This window comes from Phoenix dactylifera, chromosome 10 (assembly GCF_051530095.1).
Source record: "Phoenix dactylifera cultivar Ajwa chromosome 10, Ajwa_hap1_PhDact_Kaust_v1.1, whole genome shotgun sequence".
In the NCBI taxonomy this organism is placed as follows: Eukaryota; Viridiplantae; Streptophyta; class Magnoliopsida; order Arecales; family Arecaceae; genus Phoenix; species Phoenix dactylifera.
In genome coordinates, this window is record NC_143199.1 from 28,060,232 (window position 1) to 28,084,939 (window position 24,708).

A 24,708-nucleotide genomic window follows, 5' to 3' on the forward strand; every position below is an offset into this window, starting at 1 on the left:
CATGCCATTGCTGTAATTGGAGCCTCAAATAACTCTAATTGTTCAGCATCTTTGAGTTACTAGAATTCAAATTGTTGCGACACCTTAGGGAGAATAACAAAACAAGAAGAACAAAAAGAAAAAAATAAGAGAAGGACAAGAGCACACAAAATTTATGTGGTTTAGTCTATTGACATACATCCACAGACACAAACAATACAAAAGTTTCATTATCAAAAAAAAAAAATATATCTGAAGATTAAAGAGTATAAGATTATCTTACAAACTCTAGCCTATAATACGCCCGATCTCTAGAATACTCAATTGTTCTCTTCTCTTAGGATTTCAAGAGATATATATAATATAGTAAATTGAATTAAACTCAAACTAGTATTCCTACAAGAATCAAGTTAAGCTAATATATAACCAGTGTTCTAAGTCGATGTATACTTGAACTGGTATCTGAATATAGATTCGATCTTCTAGAACTTAATATATAACCAGTGTTCTAAGTCGATGTATACTTGAACTGGTATCTGAATATAGATTCGATCTTCTAGAACTTATAACTTAAGACATACTCAACACAAATTAGTTACTAGCCACAAAATAAGTCTAAGATACATTTCCACATGAGGTTGCGATCAGAATATCTGAGGCAAGACCAGTGACAAACTTCACCTCAGATGCAGTACATAGTAAGTGGTTCTGTGGTTTACTTCACTTCCAAAAACAAGGACACATCCCACAGCGAGTTCAGAAGCAGTAAAACAGGCATGCCGATGACTGTAAAATGTTTCCCTCTCTTCCAAAATACTAGAAAAACCAACTGATATGAACTCTGATTGAATTCTTTAGATTGCCAAACTTGCAAGACTATAGGGAAATTGGTGTCAAGATGTTCATAGATCATTCTTTCTAGTATCTATAATTGGACGTTCAGTTCTGGCAAGAAGCAAAATTTATCAATGAAATAACGAAATGATTCATACGAACAAGAACATGCACACATCATGCTCTTATGATTTACAGAATGGTCAATAAAAACTACTAGTCTTCATCTCAGCCATAATTTACAAAATGAGACTAGAAATCGCGCCTACATAGTGGACAAGAACCATGCTTGATGAGCCAGCTATCAATGCATGGTAAGTGGAAGATGTGCCGGCAATGAGGCAAGCTCCTTGCTGTTTCTCCAGTCTGAAAGTCCTGAAAAAAAAAGAGGGAAACAAGATCATTTTTGGATCATCAGCTATCGAAGAACCACCTCTCAGTCGAAGCAAAAAAAAAAAATGCAATATCCTAAGAATCTCACAGGAGGGCCAACCTGAAGGCAGACAGCACACACAATTCTCTCCCCGGAGGCATCCACATTGTCCTCCATTGTGATTTTGATCTTGGGGAGCCTGTCCACAGAAGCCTTTTCCATGCCTTTCACACCCCCAGTTTCGAAGATATCGAGAGCCTCTCTGAAGGGTGAGCTCACAGCACTCATCTGCTCAATATGACACAAATTATCAAGAGGTCCTGTAATATATGGAACTGTTTCTCTTCAATCTAGCAAAATTTAAGTTGCCTAAAGTTGTTGATACCTGACTCTGCACTGCACTCTGCACTGCTGGATTGACCTTGTCGCGAACAAGCCTTCCACTCAAAAGACTACAGATTATGTCAATCTGAAAATATCAAGGTATCAAATCTGAATCAGAAAGTATTATAATGAAGGCATTATTTCATTATTTGGCATGCATCAAGTTTTCCAATCAAATATCTTGCGTGCTGTAGTTCAAGAATTATGTCACAAGCAATGCTGACACTGGGTATGATTAAAATCTAAAACAAGGCAAGAGAAGTAACACTGGCTTTAAGGAAGCTAAAGGATCTTTCAAGTCTATAAACAAGTTGCTTCCACTTCAAGAGGATTGCTAGATACAAGTATACGGGATGCTGTTTTAGATATTCTCTCTCTATTCCAGAGTTTGTTTCTGATGATTTCGACTTACCACATACAGGATACTCAAGATTCCTGATTCATTGGAACGCCACAGGGTCACAGATTTTTCAACAACTTCCATGGAGAAAAGAGCTCCAGAAATAGCTCCAACTCCAATCCCCCGGAATACACCGCTCTCCGTTGCTAGGCCTATCAAACCGCCAGTCACCGCCCCTACAAATAAACCCACTGCAGCCAAAAAAAAAAACAGAAGAAGAAACAACAAAGCGGAATTAAAATCTGACTAAGTTAGATTGGTCTTCATAGAGAACAACAGCTAAACTGAAAGTGAAAATTACAAGATGAAGTTCTGAGTTTAGAGCAAAATCCTTCAAAAACCAAAATTTTTTGTATTCATCATAGAGTTCAGAATCAATGAAGGATATATAAACATCGTCAATTTCATCAGAAAAAAAAAACAAAAAATTTCCAATCTTTTTCCTTTTAATCACTCTGTTTTCCATGCCCAATCAATTTCCATCTCCAAGACTCCATCTTTTTCGAATAGAATCCACGGAAATGCCGTTAAAAACATAAAAGAACAGAAACCCCCAATAAAACCGGACAAAAATTCCATTTAGGTACAGAAGTAGATCCAAAAGCAGCGCTCTGTTGAGTACTAGCATCGACCAAGATTTGACTTTTTTGCGAAATTGCAGCCCAAAACGACAGGAAAGCAACAGAAAAGAGGGCCAAGCAACAAACCTATGGCAAAGATGCATGTAACCATGCCACAGAAGAGTCTTCCTGCTATTCGGGAACCCACGGAGCACCACCTGTCTCTTCCCCTGCCACCCCTGTTTCCAGAAAGAGTAGAAGAAGAGGAAGAGAAGGGATAGGAAGTAGCATCAGAGAAATCCATGGCTGTTCGTATTCGTGAGATGGGCTCAGGGGAAAAGTTGATCCGGAATATATAAGGATCCAAGGGAGGAGAGAGCGATTGGCTGTTAGAAACCTTGGTCGTTAAGAGAAGCAGGGGTAGAAGAAAGAACGGGGAAAGGAAAAGTCGGTAACCCAACCAACCTCACAATTAATGCCGTCTGTCTCACACGCGGTGAGTCCGGTATTCATCTCAGAGAAGAAAAAAATATCTTTCCTTGGATGCAGAGGAGTCGAGGAAGGTTCTGTTGACCGACAAACTCTTGTCTTGTCCAAATAGTCAAATGAACACTTGAACACTGCATCGCGAAAGGGCCAAGAAACCGGTTTTGGATTATCTTTGGGTTGGTTTAGTTAAACTACCCATATTTTTGTTAATGAATCAGCCGGAATTTTGGAAATGCATTGGCTTTTGACTTCATAATCGGAGATCACCTAGCAATCGATCCATCATAGGTTTTCGGGTACTTTTTAGGTGATTTAGCTTAAAGATCCTTGAGGTAATTGATAGAGAAAGGATTGAAATTTTTTATAACATTATGCAATAACATTAATGAACCAATCTTATCTTAGCTAGTTGGCACATCTCTCCATTTGAGAAATGTCTAGGGCATTCAGTAACTCAATTGATCTCCATCTTGAAAAATAAACGTCGCTTTTTCATTAAGCATTTGAAGCTAGCATATTGAACATTTTTGGCAATCTACAAAATTTCTTATAATCTCTTATTTGAATCACCATTCTGTTAATGCGTTGCTCTTGTTCTTCTGTTGTTGCTAAGAATTTTACAGGTATCTGTCGGGGCATGAACAAAGACAATTTGTTTTTCCCTAAGGTGGACGTTGGGACCACAATTTGATTTCATTAACTATATGAAATTAGAGAGAATACAACCAGCCTTTTACTAATTTTGAGCCATTATTTGCACTTTTTCTTGTTGATAACATGATGATAGTAAGATCATTAGGTCCTTTCACCGGTGCAAGCTTTCAAAACTAAAAATTTATCGGACTTAGAAAAAGTCTAGAAAGAAAGAACAGGTAGGATGTGCATAGATCTGGGTGGAATCTCTCTGCTAATATTGATATCTATCATGTTCTGGAATATAATTTTATTTGTTCATCTCTTGCATTAGTCATAGATTATAAGACGAAGTGTGAGGATCCGTAAGAGTGAGAGCGTGTATTTAGTCCCACATCGATTATTCGTTGAATAGATATTGAAAATTTATACAGAATTAACAAATCAAAATAATATTTTTTGACTAATTATTTTAAATGAGATTCTGAGTTGTTACATAAATGAACAGCTAAGATGAACTTCATGAGATGTTATGGTATGGTGGTTGCAGATGATCTCTCACTTCATTAACCGTCAGCATGTCATGTCCATGGAGTTGTCTTGTGTTTTAGACCATTAAAAAACAAGGAGACTTGTAGCTATCACACAACAGCTTCCTAGACCAGACATGACTCTTCATCTTTATGAATCAAAACTTAAAGCATAATTAATCAAATCAAAACTTAGAGCACAATAAATCAGCCTTAGTCCAATGTAATTATTATAAGTCATGTCTATTTCAATATAAAGTCATTCCTCTCCTCCCAATCACACTCTTTGGATCGTGGGTTCAAGCCTAACTCACCTGTAAACAATCACGAGAAACAATACTGAATAAAAAAACATAAGAAAAACTGTCACTGGGAGCAAATGGAAGGCCATAAACAACGGTTGCTTGGGCCCCTCGGTTTGGATTTCAATGGGAATTGCCGGTACTGGGTTATCGTACGAGCGGGTCCTCTTTTTTTTTTTCTCTAAATGGCACCGATGGTTGTCATGGGTCACCTTCGTGGGTACAAGTTGGGGCGTTGGCAATTATAGTCCACACCACCTGTACCAACGTGGCGGTCCTCTACGTCAATCAATTTTTCTGCAGATGAATCACCAAGATGATAAATGAGCCCATAAAAGGCAGACAATATGGTTGGTAAGGCTACAATTGGGTCAGGCTGAACCATTGCCTGATCCGATCTTATTCATTTTAGAGGACTCATGAGGCTAGATCAGGTCCTAACATTGAACTCTTTTCATTTTTCGGGCTGGATCGGGTTCTAATATTAGACCCTTTTTATTTTTCGGATCAAATTTAGATTTACTGAATTCAGACCCGATCCGATCCGTTCAAATTTCAAGTTTTCAATATTATGACAAGAATCGATCCGACTCGAATCTATAAAATTGTTTGGGCCCGCGAGCTGGGTGCAAACACAAGTTTTGAAGTCATGGATGGGTTGATCCGAATCGGACCCGATTTTTTGGGTTGGATTCGGATTATACATAGACCCAACCCAATCCGAATGACTCGTTAGATTAAAAATTGTAGCGGTGGACCCAACCCTACATGATCTTTTATTTGATTGGGTCTGGATCCAAAATTAGAATTCGAATAAAAAATAGACTTGAGTTGAGGTCAGTTATAATCTGACCGGATCCGATCCGACCAGACTTATTTGCATCCTTAATTGTTGGTTGGCATAGTGGCACTAATTTCTCACATGCATATAGCCTCTTGAGGAGGTATAAGGTATTGGTTATAGGATTTTTTTTTTATAAAAAAAACCCTTTTTCATAGCCTAAGTTAGTAAGCTATGCTCTCTCTCTCTCTCTCTCTCTCTCTCACTAGAAATAATATTCGCATTTTGCGCATGGAAGGAAGGAATCAATTTATTAGCTGCTATCCCTCCACTTTAGAAATCAAAAACTCCAGCATTATAACAAAAATTAGTCCGAGCCTTGATATCTATTAGAATATTCTTTTTTAAGAATTAAAGGAAGGCTAGTTGAAATTGAGGGAAGATACAACCCTAATCCAGATTATCTGTATCAAAAGTGATGACTTTATCAACAAAGTCAATTCGCTTTCAAAATCTGTTAAAGATTCTGAACATATGCTTTTATTTTAATAAAAATATATAATTAGTTTTATAAATACTCACAAATAAATTTGAAACCCCAATAAAAAAAAATACCATTTTTTGCCGTCAGTCATGTGATCACAGTTAATTTATCTTCTCTTCCACGTGTCGAATGCTAGTATTAGCGGTGTCTTCTTTTGCATTTGAAAAAGTCTCAATTTTTTTTGTTCTTCACCTAGGAGTCTCCATCCTCGGGCTTCCTCAAGGTCAATTTGATGAAATCTATCTCAGATGGAGGTACGCGGGGTAGTACGGAGTTTGTTATCAGAAACCCAAACGTCAGGATGATAGCAGCAGGTGGTTGTCAGCTATTCGATGTTTCAGTTTCTGATGCAGAGTTGAGGGCTGCGTGGGCAGGCCTTCGACATATCCGGCTAGGTTTGCGAGCTTACTCAATCATTATGGAGGGCGACTCGGCCACGGTTATCAGATGGATCCAAGAGGTTCGAGGGGTGCAGATGACGACCACCCTCTGTTTTATGACATCTGGGCCGCAACGAGAGATGGAGTGACCTTTTAGGCCAAACATGTCTTTCATGAAACTAATGGGGCTGTGGATTAGGTGGCCGCCTATGTGGCTATACGGATAGTACCGTGTGGGCTAGAGATGAGGAGCTACCTCAGACATTCCATGATATTATGTTTTCTGATTTTATTGAGTGTATTCATACCTGTTAGATATGAATCGCCCGTTCTAGCACAAAAAAAGAGAAAAAAAAAAAAAAAAGGAGGAGGAGGAGGAGGAAAAAGAAAAGGGCAAAAAAAAAAAAAAAAAAGGCTCAATTTGGTGGTCAGGCTTGGCTTGTAGCCTTTTTCAGTTTCGAGCTGAACTAAGGCTACCTCGATAAATGCCACGCGTCAAGAGTGGGCATCAGACGGCCGCTCAGACTCCGGGCTCGGATCCCTCCCAGATTCCAACCAACGGTCGAATTTTCCTCCGGACAGAAGGCAAAGGTGGCGGCAAGGCTTCCTTTCGAGTCTCCACCCCCGCTCCCTCCTCCAAGCTTCCTATAAACCTACGACCGAACCAACGGTCGAATTCCCAAACCCCAGGTGTTGATGCTGCCCTTCCTTATTACCTTCATCTCCGCCATTGAGAGCATGCTCCCTCCTCCAATCCACCCCGGAAGGCAGAGCCATCCATGCCCGCATCCTCAAAGCCGGACTAGAAGCCTATCATAGATTTGTTACAAGCTCTCTCCTTGGTTTCTACTCTCAGCAAGTGTTTGATGGAGCCAGTGGGAAGGATCCAACACTCAAAACTGCCATGCTCAAGGTCTATGTTGAGCACGGTGACGTTGCTAAAGCTAGGGTTTTGTTCAATGAGATGAATGTAAAAGATTTGACGATCGCTTGGAATGCGATGATAAGTGGCTATGCTCAATTTGGCCTCCCAAAGGACTCTCTTGAACTATTTCGGGGAATGCAGATTTCCATGTTGAGACCTAATGAGGTGACACTGATTGGTGCCCTGTCGATCATGCTCGAAGATGCTTTCATTGCATGTTGCATGGTGGGTATTCTTTCTCGTGTGGGGCATCCTTTAATTCGAATCTGTTGCTTGTGCTTGTGGTGCCTTGCTACATGGTTGCTTCACTTATGGCTATTTTGATCTTGTTCCGGGAGCTGCAGTGTCTTAACGGAGCTTGAACCATGGGAAGAGGGTCGGCACTTTGCATTCTTAAACATTTATTATATGATTGGTAGATAGAAGATTCCATGAGGTATGTAAGGTGATTGATGAGATGGGTGTCAAGCAATCTAGTGATATATCTTCTACGACTGAGGGAGAAGCATCGTTCATGAGTTTCGAGCAGGACATAGATCACATGGCCAATCTAGTGATATATATATATTCTACGATTGAGAAGATCGGTTCAAATTTGGAGCTTCTCGACAAGCAACTTAATTGAAGCAATATCGTGCGGAAGGGATCTGAGAAAAAGCAAGCCAACCAAAAGAACTAAGCATATTTAAACTCCTTAGTGATACAACACACAGAAGATCCCCCTCTCCTAACAATATATATTTCATGCTTCGTATTAAGAAATTTCTGATTTGATAAGTTTTTGAGAGATCTCATGCAATTGGATGCTCTGAGTGGAGTGAAAAAGACAATGTTGAAGACATGCTCTCATGTGCAATACATGGTCATGCTAGACTTTGTTGATAATTGAAAATATTATTGAAGTTAAGCAGAAGGTTAATGTTAAAAACTAACAGTAGGGAGTGCGAATTTAGAGATATGGACCAATAACTTAATTGACAGTGTCTGGGGAGTGAAAAAGGACAATACATTTGAGATAGATTCTTGTGTTCGATACAAAGTCATGCCAGCTGGTACTGGCAAGTGAAAATTTTATCGAGATCAAGCAGAGGGCTAGTGTCAATCTTATAGGAATCGTTCATCTTGGGTTCGATTTTGTAAGATCCATGCCTGATATTATTGGAGGGCAGTCTTAATTTGGGACCAGTGGCCAGCCCAGGATCTTAATGTTGGGTATGGTCTAGGTCTTACTCGGTTTGGGGATGGCTTGATTCCTTCCAGCATCCTAGTCCAATGGTCCCTATATGGTCAAAGTCTAAAGAAGTATGATGATATATAAACGGACAAATCTTCAGTAGTTCTTAGCATTCGCAACCATATAAATAATGATCTTCAAGTAAATAAATCATCGATTTGTTGTTCTATATCTACATTATCGATCTTTCTTTATGTGTCTCGTCTACTTTCAGTTCATCAGTTTTCCAGACCTAGTTATCAACAAGTGAAGCAGATGTATTCTTCATAATCTCTAGTTAAATTAATTTTAGATTGATGATTGTCAAGAACTGTTCCTGCTTGATTCTTACTTCAAATAATCACTCTGGCTTCTGATCAAAGCTGAGAAATCTATGCAGTGCAAGAGTTCAAAATGTAAACAGGAAGAATGAAAACTAGTTCGGATCAGATAAATTCTGGTTATTAGACTGCTGAGTACTGATTCAAAAACACAGCATACCGAGTAACAGCTGGTAAAACAGGGATATCACAATGTGATTGGCAGAAGCCAATTAGAAGCAGATAGAAGTTCCTAAAAGGGCAATTAGTGGTAACCGCTGACATCTGAAAGGCCATCTCCATCTCACTGCTTTTGCAGTTGGCAAATGCAAATGGGAAAAGGGGAAAAGAAGATCAAATTATCAAACAGTGATTATCCATTAAAAACTCAAAACTCATCAGGCATTGTTCGCAGAATCCACCATCGAACCGGATGGGTAAAAATACTACAGATTCACACTCCAAACAACAAACTTTTCATTTGCTAGACTTCCTCACTTCAGGCAATCCTACTAAAATTTATGTTTCATACTACCAACCAGAACCCTTCATAATGAAATAATGCTATTAGGAGGACCTGACTGGCCTCCAGTTATTTACACACTCTGTTAATGTAGCCACATTCCTACTGATGTCTTCAACACTGTCGCTCTGCAATGCCATCACAATGTCCTCTGAATAGCTTGTTTTTGCCTCCTCCAATAGCACTTGAAAGATCTCACACTCAATATTATTAGTAAGCTTTGGACCCATGTAACCTCTGCACAGATTAATTGCATTTGTTAAGAATGAGTAATTTATGCTAGCAGAGTTGAGGTGAGGTTGCTGATGAAATATCCAGGAATAGCATTTCATGGAGAAAAAGATACAGCAAGTTGGTGTTGGTTTTCATTCAAGCAAACTCCAATATGTAGGAAATATTTTCGCTAGTCTGAATATCTGCTATAAAAATGCTTTCCTGAAAACAAATCAGGACGGTATCAAATAGCAACCTTGTCAAAGATTTGTTAACAGATAGTTGTCTTGTTACCTACTAGTCAAGCGATCATGCAAAATGGAAATGTCGGTTTGAAGGACGACCACGCTGTCAAACCAACGTTCAGGGAAGAAATCACAACCATGATAATCTACAATATTCCCACCCTCTTCCATCATGTCTTCGAGCTCATCACACACCTGCAACAGTAAACAAAAGATAATCAGTGCACGCAAGTTTATCATCAATTTCCGATTCAAGACTGCAGGGATATCAGAAAGACCCAATATGCCACTAAACTGCATCCAGCCATTAAGGTAAAAGTCAAAAATAAAGATTTTAAGTTATTATGACAAATACTAAACACTAGGATTCCACATGATAAGGCTAGCCAGAACAAATATGAAATTCCCTAGTTTCAATAATTTCAGCCAATATTGGTTCAGTTTCCATTGTTTTGTCTGAAATTAATATACAAGGCTAAAAGTATTATTGTGAGATTATTTCTTGATTTTAACATTTTGAAGTATGTCCACAAGTCTGACGTCAAGATTTTCTGAGGTCAGGGTAGATTTCTTTTTTTGGTACACATATTCTGAGTAGATTTGAGAGCAAATATAAGTTATTAGAGTAAGAAGCAGATATATAGTGCTAAACCCATACTATTAACATGAACTGATACATCTGGTGTATAAGACCTCACCAAGGTCCGCCATACCGGTACCGGTCGGCGTACCGGTGGCCGGCCGGACCGGTACGGTACCGGTCCGGTCCGGTACGTACCGGCTGGTACCGGTCCCGTACCGGTCGGTACGGGGTGGTTTCAAAAACCACAGCGCGCGGCGCTGTGGTTCTAAAAAAAAAAAAAATCGTACCGGTGCGAACCGGCCGGTTCGCACCGGTACGAGGCCGGTACCGGCCGGTACGGGCTCCGAACCGGCCGGTACGGGCTCCGAACCGGCCGGTACGGGCTCCGAACCGGCCGGTACCCGTACTGGCCGGTTCGGATAAAAAACCGGGAAATACCGGTTTTTTATCCGTTCCGGTACCGGTCCACGGCCGGACCGGTACGTACCGGCCCGTATCGGTCGGTACGGGCCGGTACGGCATTCCATGGACCTCACCAAATAATATATATGATTTTAAAATGGTGCCTAATTTGATTTCTAACTTGATTTTTTTTTTCTTTTTTCATAAATTTTCTCCTTTTTTTGTTTTAAATGTTAGTAACAGTTTCTAAAGGGCCTCAGATAATATTACAAAGTTGTTTCACTTTTTTCAGAGTTTACTTTTTTTATTATTATTTGGCCACAAATCTGAAACTCTAAGCCTAGCAAGACCAAACATCCTTCGGCTTGACCAAAACTGGGATTTGGAACCTTGCTCAAGCCATTAACTCTCTTTATCTAAAGATGTAAAAATAGTAACCAGTAAAAATGGACGTGCACAGTTCAAGGACTTCTAAAGCAACCATAATAGCTCAAAGGGCATCACCAATTAAGATAGCTCTCAGACATATGGTTACTGAATATGATCCCATGTTTGATTGCCACCCTATGTTGGAAAGCATTTAAAACATAAATCTCTGCATAATATTCTCTCCATGCCTTTAGTACAATAGAGTACATAGATGGGTTCCCATGCAAATTCACCATAGTTTTAGATGACCACAGTATGAGAAGAACAATTTACTGATGCATATGGCAAACCTTTCATCTATAACCTTACTGAGAAGAACAAAAGTCATGTTTCAGGCAATCTATATGCATAGTTATAATTTAATTAACTATCCAGACTTTCTAGAACAAACATGGAGAAATGAAGAGAAAGAGAAGATCTGCTCGCCAATGTTGTTAAAGTCACACCAAAGGCATAAGGCACACCCAGGTGCAACCTCAGCATGTCAGCCTATCTCAAGATGAGGCGATTTTGTCAAGATGCTCAAGAAGCACACCTTATGAGTGCCTTGCTGAGGCACAAAGGTGCTAAAAAAAAAAGAAGCATGCGTCTATGACTATGTTGTGCATATTTATGTGATTGCGAATGGCTGCAAGTCTTTTGTGCATACTGTGAATATTCTATCTCTTGTATGTGTATGTGTTATGTGAGTTTGTTGTCTGTGTCCATGCACGCCATGACCTGTATGTGTTTGTGTAACAATCAATGTGTGTGGCTGAAACTATTTAGGTGTTTGCATATGTTTCCTTGTGTGCAACTCTTGAGACTGGTTGAACCTCAATGCTTGATGGTCCTTGTACACTACGAATCCTTTGGCAATAGATAGTGTTGAACATTTCTCAGTGCTTTCACCATTGAGTACAGTTTTGATTATACGTGGAGTCAGTTTGCTGGGCTGCGAGTCTTATTGTGTTTGTTTGGTTTAACTTTTACTATCAAACATGTTTAGCATCATTAATTCACTAAATACATATAGTATACATACATAATACAGATTTATATGGGTTAGACTACATTATTAATGTTAAATATTGTATGAAAGGTTTAATGATGGTTATTCTATTTGCAGCCACACCACTGATCATAATCTACAACACTAATAATGTTTATAAACTAAAGAAACAAATATATTGGTAGTCTCCTACCTATAAATCAAGCAGATGCAGAAAAGGATGAATAAGATTGTGCTTATATGCTACATACATGATAGGCCATATGATTTGAAGATCCAAATCTTTTAATCATGGTCTACACATACTACAACATATAAAAATTGGTAATTTTGATAGTGGAATGAACTTTATGAGAAGGCTTCACTAAATGCTGAGAAAACTAACAAAATAGATCTGGCAGTAGGCTTAAAAAGGGGACAGGAATCGATTTTGTAGGATGTAATATGTAAGTGGAAAGTAGAGAAGAATATGGAGGGCTATTGGCTGATTAACATGTAAAGTTTCAATTTATTTAATTTTTAATCACAGAAAACGGAAATTGAATTAGAAAATGATGGGAAAATGTTTATTTTTAGTGTTAGGAACAAATGAGTGTTCGAAAAGATCACATGCAGCAGACAGGCAGCCATAGGACCTCCTATACGCTAGGCTTTAGGTCCACATCGGGAGGTCAAGAGTCAAGGCAGGCCAAATATAATAATTTCAAGAAACTAAAAATATTAACAAAATATTAAAAAAAATAAAATCCAAATAATGAAAAATAACATATTACTTAAGCTGAAGTCAATAAAAAGTACAAACTTGGTAATGTTCAATGCTAGTTCATAAACCAATCTCATCCCCATATTCAACCCAGATGCAAGACATTAAAGCAGGTGCCTCGATAGTTGTTAAGCCCACTGCCAAGGCATGCATTTAGGCAGGCAAGGTGGAACAGTTTTTCTGAAACATCAATAAAACATTAGACTAGACACACGAAGAGTACTTCAAGCCCCATCAAAAAATTTCTGCAAAGAAATATGTCCTCATCTGGTGATAGATTTTGTACAAAGTGTGAATATGAAGAAGAAAAGAGAGGGACAACTTGGATTATTAGAGATTAGGATGTAACTTATAGAAAAGGAGAATGAAGAGTGTTTCTGCCTAATCTAATTCCTATAAAACTGGTTCTTGAGGTATACCAAGGTTCACTATTTCTTGATTATATTAAATCACCTTAATGGCCGAGAAATGTTTTGGACAATAGCATTTTTATTTGTCTAATTGGTAAATGGTAGGGCAGACTATCATTTTACAAGTTAACACGTCATGTGATACTAAACTAGGTTGTTAAATAACTTTAAAGGCAATTGTTGGTAGACTTTTTATAAATATTTCTAATTCTTAATATGTTTGCTTAGTTTGTAATTTTTAACTTTATAATTGATTTACACAATATGCCAAGATGCAGGTCTTCTGCCTACGCATTATGCAACCACCTAGTCACCCACGCATCAGAATGCCATTCAAGACACCACTTGCTAGTCACTTAGAACACATAGCTCCTCTATTTTCCTCCTCTCCAAACTCCATCTATTCACTTCTAAAAATCTTCCCGTGATACCCTTTTGGAGCCCCTTCACCCACATGTCAACACACAATCTACATAACAAACAAGCTACCGATTGCTAAATGAGGTCTAATGCCAATGTAATTGTTATATTGCCTCATGCAAATTTCAAACCAAGCTCCGTCTCCTCCAACATCAAGATTATTAAGGTAAACAACAACACTACACCCTCTCATAATAAATAACACAGAAAAGAAGCTTAACCAGAGAGAGATATCCAATTAACCACATCATCACCACATTTTTTTTTCAAAAAAAAAAAAGCTACTTCCTAGCCACTATCGAAAGGGGAAAAAATCCTCCGAACGTATAACCTCCACAAAATTCCCACACTCTCCATGTAACAACTCAGGACCTCATCCAAAAAAACTAGCTAGAAGTTATTCTTTTGGGCTTCTTAGTCATGTCCTTAGTTCTGTATAAGTACCCAAGATTTTCTCAGCGAATAACCGATATGGGACTAAATATACGTTCGCACGGGTTCTCACATACTTCCCTGTTCAAGTCCTGACATCCTCGTCAGGCTAAGAGTTCAAATCTATTCAAATCTAATCACAAGCACCACGATCGGCCCGTGGTCAGCCTTCATAAATCCGTGTTGTAGTGTTCCCTAGTCCACATAAGCTATGGGTCGAGTTCGCTTTGATACCATTTGTAATAACCCAAGACCTCACTCAAAAAGACTAGCTGAAAAGTATTTTTTTTTTTTTTGGCTCCTTAGTCCTATATAAGTACTCGAGATCTCCACGACAAATAACCGCATGGTCCTCACACTCCCAACCTCAACTAATTCACCTTCAGTAAAACAAAAGCCAGCATTTTTCATTTCGCTTGAGTAAGAATTATCAACAAGCGCAAAATTTCCTAATAATCTATGAATAATAAGCATAAAATTCAGTATAACTGTTGGGGGGAATAAAGTTTCCCCCCAAATGACATAAATACCCCTAAGAAGCCGTACAACCTCCGACCCCGGACAGCCGAAGTCAGCGTCCGACCTCGGAACGCTCGGCCACAAGACGACCGACCCCGAAACCTCCGACCTAAGAGAAACCCCGATGTCCGAGGACCGTACTCTAACACCCCTCCGGCATTTATTGCGCATGGCCGCTGTAATCTTCCGGCTTACTCCATAATAAATGCGGATCTCCGGCTTACTCCACCAGTAATGCGGATCTCCGGCTTACTCCATAATAAATGCGGATCTCCGGCTTACTCCACAATAAATGCGCATGGCTCCTGACATCTACGGATCCCCGGCTCTCCACGGCAAATCGACCCAGCAGGGTCTAGTCGACTATGATAAGTCTCTGATCTCGGCCATACCGCCGACATCAGTGCAATGATTCGCCTGACCGAGCGCCGACCTGAACAACATGCCAAGCCGTACTACGGCCTCGCCCTGTTACATCACAGGTAAACCGACCCCCGCATATAAAAGGGAGCCTTGGCCTCCCAAGAGGAGATCGGAACATTCATACACCCAAAAATCACTGTTTATCTCCTTCTCCCCACTATTTGCCCCCTCCCTGACTTGAGCGTCGGAGGGCCGGCGCCGGAGAACCCGGCCACCGGTTCGTGTGCAGGCACCCGGACGGAGGACGCCGCCAGCCAACGGATCGCCGCCCCGCTGCGAGGACCTGCTGTTCCTTCTCTCCGACCGCCCCGGACGGAGGACGCCGCCCGCCGACAGACCGCCGCCCCGCCGTGAGAACAAACAGTCGTTTCCTCTCCTCGACCGAAGGTTGCCCCCGGGTCCAATTTCCAGCAACAGTTGGCGCTAGAGGAAGGGACCGAGTAGCAGTCATGAAGTTGAGAAGTAAGGGAACCTCTAACGTCTCCCGGCGTCCCCCGCAAAGTCCTGGACACTCCGTCCAGAATTCCCCAACTCCGGCTGACCCAGCTCCTCAGGTCCAGCCGGAACAGTTCAATGCCCTGGCACAGCAAGTCCAGGCCCTGGCCGCCGCGACTACCCCGTATCCTTATATCTGACAATGGTCGACAATTTGACAATGTTCATTTCAGGGAGTTTTGCTCTGAGCTCGGCATTGATCATCGCTTCACCTCGGTTGCCCATCCCTAGACAAACGGGGAAACTGAGGTAACTAACCGAACTATTTTGCAGGGACTCAAAGCTAGGCTTGATCGGTCCAAAGGACAGTGGGTCGAGGACTTGTACAATGTCCTTTGGGCGTACCGGACCACGTTCCGATTGCCCACGGGAGAGACCCCCTTCAACCTAGCATACGGCACTGAGGCCGTCATCCCATTGGAGATCGGCTTGCCTTCTCTGAGGGTGGAGCATTACGACCCCGATACCAATTCCTCCCAACTCAGGAGCAATTTGGACCTCGTCGAAGAGACAAGAGAGGTCGCCCGGGTGCGCATGGCAAGATATCAACAGCGAACGGCCCAATACTACAACTCCAGAGTTAAGCCCAAGCTCTTCAAGGTAGGGGACCTCGTCCTCAGGAAAGCCGAGGCTTCCCAACCAACCGAGCAAGGAAAGCTCGCCCCAAACTGGGAAGGACCGTATCAAATCGCCCGGGTACAACGGCCAGGGGCGTACAAATTGAAGTCCCTGGAAGGGACTCTGATCCCACGAAGCTGGAACTCCGAGAATTTACGAATGTACTACCAGTGAAACCCCAAGGGGTTCAAGATAATCAGGATAATGGACTCAGCTCCTTTTTCTGCAAATATTCCTCTCATTTTGATGACTGTAATCCTCTTCTAATATTGGGTCGTCTGTGATCCTCAGATCCCCCGGCCAAAATCGGGATGTCTCGAGGCTCGACCGTAGAGTCCCAAACTCCCTCGACCTCGGGAAGAATCGCAGGACGGTGAAACGTCGACTGGAGCGAGATTCCTCGACTAAGGTCGAGATGCCCCGAGTGTCGACAGTGCGTGCCTAGACCCCTCGACACTTCGGGAAGACGGGGTAGTACCTTCGCAGTCCCCCGTGGCGCTCGACACCAACAACGGGGTAGTACCTTCGCGGCCCCCCGTAGCGCCTCCTCGACTAAGGTCGGGATGCCCCGAGGGTCGACCGTAGAGAACCAGACTCCCTCGACCTCGGGAAGGCGCCGTGAGGGGTGGAAAGGGTGGCTCCACCCGGGGCGCCACAAAGTGGACCCCCGGGAGCGGTCGACGATCCCCGATCCCCGAAGCGAGCGATCCCTCGACTAAGGTCGGGATGCCCCGAGGGTCGACCGTAGAGAACCAGACTCCCTCGACCTCGGGAAGCGTCGCCGGTCGGTAGAGCGTGCCCAGACCAGCCGACCTGACGAACGATCCCTCGACTAAGGTCGGGATGCCCCGAGGGTCGACCGTAGAGAACCAGACTCCCTCGACCTTGGGAAGGCGCCGTGAGGGGTGGAAAGGGTGGCTCCACCCGGGGCGCCACAAAGTGGACCCCCGGGAGCGGTCGACGATCCCCGATCCCCGAAGCGAGCGATCCCTCGACTAAGGTCGGGATGCCCCGAGGGTCGACCGTAGAGAACCAGACTCCCTCGACCTCGGGAAGCGTCGCCGGTCGGTAGAGCGTGCCCAGACCAGCCGACCTGACGAACGATCCCTCGACTAAGGTCGGGATGCCCCGAGGGTCGACCGTAGAGAACCAGACTCCCTCGACCTCGGGAAGGCGCCGTGAGGGGTGGAAAGGGTGGCTCCACCCGGGGCGCCACAAAGTGGACCCCCGGGAGCGGTCGACGATCCCCGATCCCCGAAGCGAGCGATCCCTCGACTAAGGTCGGGATGCCCCGAGGGTCGACCGTAGAGAACCAGACTCCCTCGACCTCGGGAAGCGTCACCGGTCGGTAGAGCGTGCCCAGACCAGCCGACCTGACGAACGATCCCTCGACTAAGGTCGGGATGCCCCGAGGGTCGACCGTAGAGAACCAGACTCCCTCGACCTCGGGAAGGCGCCGTGAGGGGTGGAAAGGGTGGCTCCACCCGGGGCGCCACAAAGTGGACCCCCGGGAGCGGTCGACGATCCCCGACCCCCGAAGCGAGCGATCCCTCGACTAAGGTCGGGATGCCCCGAGAGTCGACCGTAGAGAACCAGACTCCCTCGACCTCGGGAGGTATCACAGGTCAGCAAGGCGTCCACAAACCCGCCGACCTGATGTGAGATCCCTCGACCAAGGCTGAGGCGCTCCGAAGTCCGACCATAGGGTCTTAAGCCCCCTCGATCTCAAAAAGGGCTACAAATTAACAGAGCCTCCCCAGATCCTCTCAACTCCGGCAAGAGTCGCCGGGTCCGTGGGAAGCCCGGGCCCCTTTTACCAGTCAAAAATGACTCCGGAGGTCGACGAGGAAGGGAAGCGACCTACTCCACCATGCGAAGCATGACCCCGAGAATGCAAGAGGTACACCCAACTAGACGCCCTCCTTGTCAAATTTTATCTACATATTGCCAAGCGGAATCTCGTCCAATGTTGGAGTCTTATTTTGCCCCAAAGCCGGGCTTCTTCGCTGGGTCGGCTTAAGACCGACCTCCCAACCTCATTATGCCTGCTCTGTTCGTCAAGTCTCCGTAATCCGTACTAAGGCTCTATAAAGTAGGGCCCAACTCGGCTCTTCTAAGTAAACTCCGACGTCTAGCTGGGAAAGTGGTCCCGGTCACGAATGTACCAGCCAAGCACAGGTACCAAGGCGATCTTTGGGAATCCCAGCCTTGTTCACCGAAATCTCGGCAGGGTCCGAGGACGATAACTATGAAAACCTTCGGCAATAACTTGTTTATTAGCCCACGCTCCCTGTGAGAGGTTCGGAGTTGAGTTCGGAAACCTGACTAAACTCCCCGAATAGCGGCACGAATAGACCTATTGCGGTCCCACTTGAAGGGCTAAGGCCCGACCTCGGTGCCTTAAGATTTTCCTAAAGGCCAAACGTGGCAACTCCCACGACTCTAAGATCCGAGTTATAGGACTTAGAGAAATTTTCTAGAAACCTAAACTCGGAGCTCCCTTTGGTCGAGACGACTGGAATCCGAGAAGGCTAAGATATAGCCAGGGAAAAGGACATCTTCGTTAAGCAGCCCAAAGATTAAAATACGAAGTTAGAGGTCGTCGAGGCGGTTAGCCAAGGTTCTAGCCTCATCCACGACAACAGAGGGAAAGATGAACACAGAATGACAAACATTTCGTCATTAACAAAGGGCCGGAAGGCCAATTACAAAATTGGAAGTCGGCCACTCAAGGGCCGACCCCGGATACAATGAAAAAGAAAAGAAAAATATGCTTAAGTCCTAAGCGGCGGGGGCCACATCCGGGGGGTCATCCGGCACATTGATGACCTCATGATCTTCCTCCGGAACAGGCTCGGGGCCGGGAGCAGGAGCTTCGGGTGCCGCCTCCGGGACCGCATCGATCTCGGCCGCCGGAGCCGCCTCCATGACACCGTCCGCCTCGGCTACCCCCGTCGAAGGCTCGGCGGGGTCCTGCTCGTATATTCCCGCCTCGGACGTCAAGATGGCAGGAAGGGCTTGCACGTCGGACCCCCAGCCCCGGTCCTCCCTCGGACGGACCGTCGAGAAGTCGTACTGAGGGCAGTACCGGCGCACCTGGTCCCGGAAGTTCTCGAAGCCTCGAAGGAAACCGTCGACCGTCTCCTCCTCCAACATGTCGCGGAACTCTTGCGACTCTTTGAAGAGTTCCACAGCATGCTCGGCTCGTTCGAGGGCCCTCCTCTCCCGGGCCTCAAGTTGCCCGAGTCGGAGGCGCAAGACCCCCTCCTCATACTCGAGGGCCGCGACCCTGGCCTGGACCTCCCCTAAGCGCGCCTCCGTGCCGCGCATGGTTGCCCTGGTCAGGGCATGAGCCGCCTTCTCCTCCTCAAGCGCCCCCACCATGGCAAGGCGCTCAGCCTCGGTGGCTGTCCACCGAGCCTCGGCCGCGGCCAACGCCGCCTCCAGCTCGGCGACTCTTTTCTTGGCCGGCTCCAGTTGCTGGCCGAGCTGTTGAACTTCTTCCCGATACCCATGGGCGATGAACGCCATGGTGTCGAGCTCGAGGATATGCTGAAAAGGAAGAAACGAGGGTATTGTGAGTTGAAAAGCACATATGTATGCTAAAAACTCGGGGAAATTAAGAAGAAAGCTTACCCGGGCAGTGTTGCAGTAAGCACTGCCGACGACCTCCTCCAGCGAAATACCCCGGAACACGGCCCGGTCCGCTGGAAGCACCGCACGCCGCAACATGGAGCGTGCGACCTCGGCATCTTGAAAGGCCGAGCGCCCCTCGGGAGTAGGAGAGTCCGGCTCGGCCGACTCTTCTCGGAAAGCCCGAGAAGAGCTCGGCACGATCGAACCCGAGGTCCCGGAGCCGCTCGCCTCAGTGCCTCGGGTAAGCCCGGGTCCTGGCTGCTGCGGCCGGACCACGGACGGCTCCCCCCGCTGGGAAAGGGGGGTAGGGCAAGGAGGGGCCGACGGGCCCGCATCACCAACAACCCGCTCCCGCCTCGGGTCGGCTGCAGGGGCCCCCGCCTCGGGGCCACTCGTCCCGGCCGACGAAGAAGCGCCGTCCGTCCTCGCCCTCTTCCGAGGCTGGGGCACTGCGCCCCCGACCTCGGCCTCTCGCCTCCTCAGGCGAGAGAAAAGTGATGTGTTGCTGGTCGGCATGCGTGGAATATCTGAAATCAAAAATTTTGTTAAGAGTCAGACCAGTGACCGTAGAGACGGAGAACAAGAGATAAATAAATAGAATAATGCAACCGCCCTTACCCTCGGGGCGCGCCGAGCTCAGACCTACGCTCGCCAGGGCGTCCTCCCGTAGGAGCTCGGTCAGGTCGTTGCCCCTCCCGAGGGCTCGCAAAGAGTCCAGGGTCCTCAGCTCCCTCCCCGTGGGCTCGGAGAGTTTGTTGAGGGCCTTCAGCCGAGGGTGTCCCCACCTTGGCTCGAACCCCCAAGGCGCCGCAGACGCCAGAAAGAAAAACTTCCTCTTCCACTCGTGAATCGAGGAAGGGGCGCCCCGGAAGAGTGACATACCGCCCCGAAAGGCGAAATATAACCACCCTACGTCCGCCGGATTTTTCTTTAACAGAAAACACCGGCGAAAAAGGCCTACCGAAATCGGGATTCCGTGCCCGAGGCACAGGGATAAAAACCCAATTATGGTCCTCCATGAGTTCGGAGCCAACTGCGCCGGGACGAGTTGGTACTCGGCCAGCAAGTTGCTCACGAACTCATAGGCGGAAAAACGCAGGCCCGCCCAAAGTGTCTCGCGGTAAACCGCGATCCGACCTGGGGGCGGCTGCGTCACCCTGTCTTCCGGCCCTGCGGTTTCAAGGCGAAACCCGGGCTGGAAGAAGAAACGGGAGCGGATTAACTCCAGCTCCTCTTCCGACAGACTCGACCCAACCTCTTCGGGACCGGAACCCATTCTCACGGAAGAGTGGAGCAAAAGTTAAGAGTAGAAAATGGAGGTTGACGAGGAGGAGAAAAGAGGAAACCCTAGTGAAAACGGGAAGAAAACCTACTGAACATTGCCGGAAATCGCTCCGGGCACCACCAGCAAGACTCAGCTGAGGGAGAAAGCAGGGGGGAGAGACGACGAAAATAAGAGGCAGCCAAACAAGACCTTTAGGGCAGACTCGTGGGGTTTATATAGACCCCCCTGACGGCCCAGATCGACGGGGTCGGTTTCCATCCCCCCGGGTTGCGCCACGTGTCGACCTCGGAAGCCGAGGCACCGTATTCACTCCGATCTAATAAATCGGATACGAAATCGAAGCGTTGTCCCATCGGATCTCGGGGCCTCATCATGGGCCCACAGAATCAAATCGTCCTGAGGAACGAGCGGACGTAACCCCCGCTCCCCTCGTTTAATAAGATCTGGGACACGTGGAGCCCCGATGAGGCCTCCACTTTTTCGGAATTATGATCCAGTAACATGAAATCGAAAGCGTCCGACCTCGGGTCGCGCCGCGTGTCCGTTTCAAACCCCGTAACGGCACACTCATTAATGAGCCAGAAACATCGATTACGGAATCGAGACACCGCCTCGACGAGCTCGAGGTCCCCCATTATTAATCCGCCGTAAAACGATCCTGGCGATTCAAGAAGCATGATGATACGGGCTCCATCATTAGCTCACCGAATTAAGCAGCCTCGAGACGCCAAAGGGCGCATATCTCACCATAAAAGCTCCGGAAAGCACAAGGGGGCGGGCGAGACCTTCCCCCCAACCTTAGTGACAGACTTTACTTCCCACGTCCGAGCTCCACAAGCCGCTCGAACTCGAAAGTCGGGGGGTAGTGTTGGGGGAATAAAGTTTCCCCCCAAATGACATAAATACCCCTAAGAAGCCGTACAACCTCCGACCCCGGACAGCCGAAGTCAGCGTCCGACCTCGGAACGCTCGGCCACAAGACGACCGACCCCGAAACCTCCGACCTAAGAGAAACCCCGATGTCCGAGGACCGTACTCTAACACCCCTCCGGCATTTATTGCGCATGGCCGCTGTAATCTTCCGGCTTACTCCATAATAAATGCGGATCTCCGGCTTACTCCACCAGTAATGCGGATCTCCGGCTTACTCCATAATAAATGCGGATCTCCGGCTTACTCCACAATAAATGCGCATGGCTCCTGACATCTACGGATCCCCGGCTCTCCACGGCAAATCGACCCAGCAGGGTCTAGTCGACTATGATAAGTCTCTGATCTCGGCCATACCGCCGACATCAGTGCAATGATTCGCCTGACCGAGCGCCGACCTGAACAACATGCCAAGCCGTACTACGGCCTCGCCCTGTTACATCACAGGTAAACCGACCCCCGCATATAAAAGGGAGCCTTGGCCTCCCAAGAGGAGATCGGAACATTCATACACCCAAAAATCACTGTTTATCTCCTTCTCCCCACTATTTGCCCCCTCCCTGACTTGAGCGTCGGAGGGCCGGCGCCGGAGAACCCGGCCACCGGTTCGTGTGCAGGCACCCGGACGGAGGACGCCGCCAGCCAACGGATCGCCGCCCCGCTGCGAGGACCTGCTGTTCCTTCTCTCCGACCGCCCCGGACGGAGGACGCCGCCCGCCGACAGACCGCCGCCCCGCCGTGAGAACAAACAGTCGTTTCCTCTCCTCGACCGAAGGTTGCCCCCGGGTCCAATTTCCAGCAACAATAACAAACGTCATTAATGTCACACATCAATTAGATCAGACAAGTTCGTGGAATAAATATAAAATATAGCATATGATCAAGCTGAATCAAGGATCCCATGAAACCTAGGACTTTAAGAGTCTAGCATTAGGGTTCGGGTCAGTGAGTGAACCGACCAGGTTTTCGTTGATGATATGGCAGTCGAACTCCTCGTCCCAGCCGTCGTGTAGGCCCTTCTCCCGGACGAGGTCGCCGACGTTGATGTGGCGGAGGTGGGTGGCGTCGGCGAGGAGCGAGCACGTCGTCGTCTTCCCCGTCCCCGGCGTCCCCGTCACCAGGATGTTCGGCTTCGTCCTCCCTCCGCCGCCGCCGCCGCCGCCGTCGCCAGCCATCGGAGATCGATCGACTCGCAGAAGAAAGAGAGAGAGTAAGAGAGGGAAAAAGTGGGCGGTTAAGGGTTCATAGAACTCGTCACGTGCATCGCACGGATTCAGGCACGCCCTTGGAAGCTCACCCTTCCAATATTTAAACCGGGCTTACTCGTGAACCTATGAGGGCAAAATAGGCATCGTGTCCGAGAGTCAACTCGTAATCACGTATATAAGCCGGTCCGCCGAGTCTCGAGTCGAACCGGGGAAGATGAACCGAAATGTCCCCCATGAGAGGATGCTGTCGCTCGACCTCGCTCCCGGCCGCTGGCTCTTCTTCACCGTTCTCCTCCTCACTCGACCTTCTCCGTCGCAACCCTAGGGTTAGGGTTTCGAAGGCGCTTTGCTCCTTTACTGCTACTTCTCGGCAGCAGCGAAACCTCAGAGGTAACCGTGGCGGGGGTTCGGCTGGAAGAGGGGGACGACATTGGCCGAGCTCGGAGTCAGTCCAGCACCTGCTCCGGCCTCGTCGCCGTCAATGGCCGGACGGCGGACAAGCCAAGAGACTTGCTAAGGTTCCATGTCGCTTGGGGAATGCACAAAGTTTGGTTTTTTAGCGAGCATGAGTTCTTAAAGATGCCAAATTTAGCAGCACTGCCCAAGTATTGGAGGCGAGAAATTCCAAGAAACAGGGAATTTGGAAACCAATTTGATCTGATGATGAAATAATTTCAGTTCATACCCGGTACTGCAGTTTGACATCCGGTGATGTCTACCGTTGAATCGCTAGGTGTTTTGTCTAAATCTATGACTGGGTTAAAGCTTTGATTAAATGTGAACCAAAAAATTCTATATCCAAGCTTTTTTGGGTGCTTTTTGAACCTTATACGATCAAAACATCCCTTTCCAAAACCATGTTCATCCCCATTCTGATGAGCAATACTGATTTCAAAATTGAGACGGCAATACTAATTGGACCAATGATTGATCCATTTTCGGATGACTTTAGGCTTTGCAATTAGATTGAGATAGGTGATCAAATCAAACTTAGCATCTAGTGACCGTGATATTTTTATCAAGTTTAAGCATTGACATTAAGAGAAGGGTTTAATAATGAAAACTAAGAAGCACCATGACTAGTTTGTAATGAGATCCAAAAAGGTCGATAATGTAGTGTCCTCTAGTCACATGGATTATAGGTTAAGTCGACTCTAATACTATGTATAACAATGCAATACCTTATCTAGAAAGGGTAGTCACAAGGTTATTAGTGGAGATCCTTACTCTTGCTTAAGTATTCGAAATCTCTCCAATATAAATCCGATATAGGACTAAATACATACATGTGACTTTATATATACCACATGTTCTGCATTTCATGAAGTTGTTCTTAAGTTTGTTGGTCCTTTCGCTCTTCCGTGGATCCTATTTGTTAAAATCTTGATGATAATTAAAATCCGATTGATATATTTAATCGGTTCCTCTTTTCTTATTTGAGTAAATTACAAAAAATTTTCTTAAAATTTGTATTTATTATACTTATACTCAATAGTTTGGAAAACCTACACTCACATCCAGTTAAATTAACGGTGT

General features: G+C 45.9%; 2 protein-coding genes across 3 annotated transcripts; both read right to left on the minus strand.

The window, feature by feature from the left end:
• Window positions 1-940: 940 nt before the first annotated feature.
• LOC103722816 (NEP1-interacting protein 1) lies at window positions 941-2,977 on the minus strand. The gene is made up of 5 exons (XM_008813510.6): window positions 2,678-2,977; window positions 1,983-2,161; window positions 1,572-1,655; window positions 1,307-1,474; window positions 941-1,188 (listed from the first exon to the last, which is right to left on the minus strand). The coding sequence occupies exons 1-5, from the start codon at window positions 2,832-2,834 to the stop codon at window positions 1,066-1,068; spliced, it is 711 nt and encodes a 236-aa protein (XP_008811732.3). The 5' UTR covers window positions 2,835-2,977; the 3' UTR covers window positions 941-1,065.
• Window positions 2,978-9,006: 6,029 nt separating this feature from the next.
• Window positions 9,007-23,966, minus strand: LOC103722825 (adenylate kinase isoenzyme 6 homolog). Of its 2 annotated transcripts, none has more exons than XM_008813521.6 (3): window positions 22,924-23,966; window positions 9,678-9,823; window positions 9,007-9,407 (listed from the first exon to the last, which is right to left on the minus strand). In XM_008813521.6, exons 1-3 carry the CDS (start codon window positions 23,137-23,139, stop codon window positions 9,215-9,217), a joined length of 555 nt encoding a protein of 184 aa, XP_008811743.3. In that variant the 5' UTR covers window positions 23,140-23,966; the 3' UTR covers window positions 9,007-9,214. The 2 variants fall into 2 exon arrangements, with proteins under 2 accessions (XP_008811743.3, XP_089781997.1); XM_089925871.1 differs by having other exon boundaries at window positions 9,172-9,407; window positions 9,682-9,823.
• Window positions 23,967-24,708: the final 742 nt, after the last annotated feature.

Coding starts and splice junctions, on each gene's coding strand:
- LOC103722816 (XM_008813510.6), bottom strand. CDS start 2,834: ATGGATTTCTCTGATGCTACTTCCTATCCCTTCTCTTCCTCTTCTTCT. Junction 1,656..1,982: donor TCTTGAGTATCCTGTATGTG/GTAAGTCGAAAT, acceptor TGATATTTTCAG/ATTGACATAATCTGTAGTCT. Junction 1,475..1,571: donor AGAGTGCAGTGCAGAGTCAG/GTATCAACAACT, acceptor CATATTGAGCAG/ATGAGTGCTGTGAGCTCACC.
- LOC103722825 (XM_008813521.6), bottom strand. CDS start 23,139: ATGGCTGGCGACGGCGGCGGCGGCGGCGGCGGAGGGAGGACGAAGCCG. Junction 9,824..22,923: donor ATATCATCAACGAAAACCTG/GTCGGTTCACTC, acceptor TTACTGTTGCAG/GTGTGTGATGAGCTCGAAGA. Junction 9,408..9,677: donor CATGATCGCTTGACTAGTAG/GTAACAAGACAA, acceptor TAATCTGTGCAG/AGGTTACATGGGTCCAAAGC.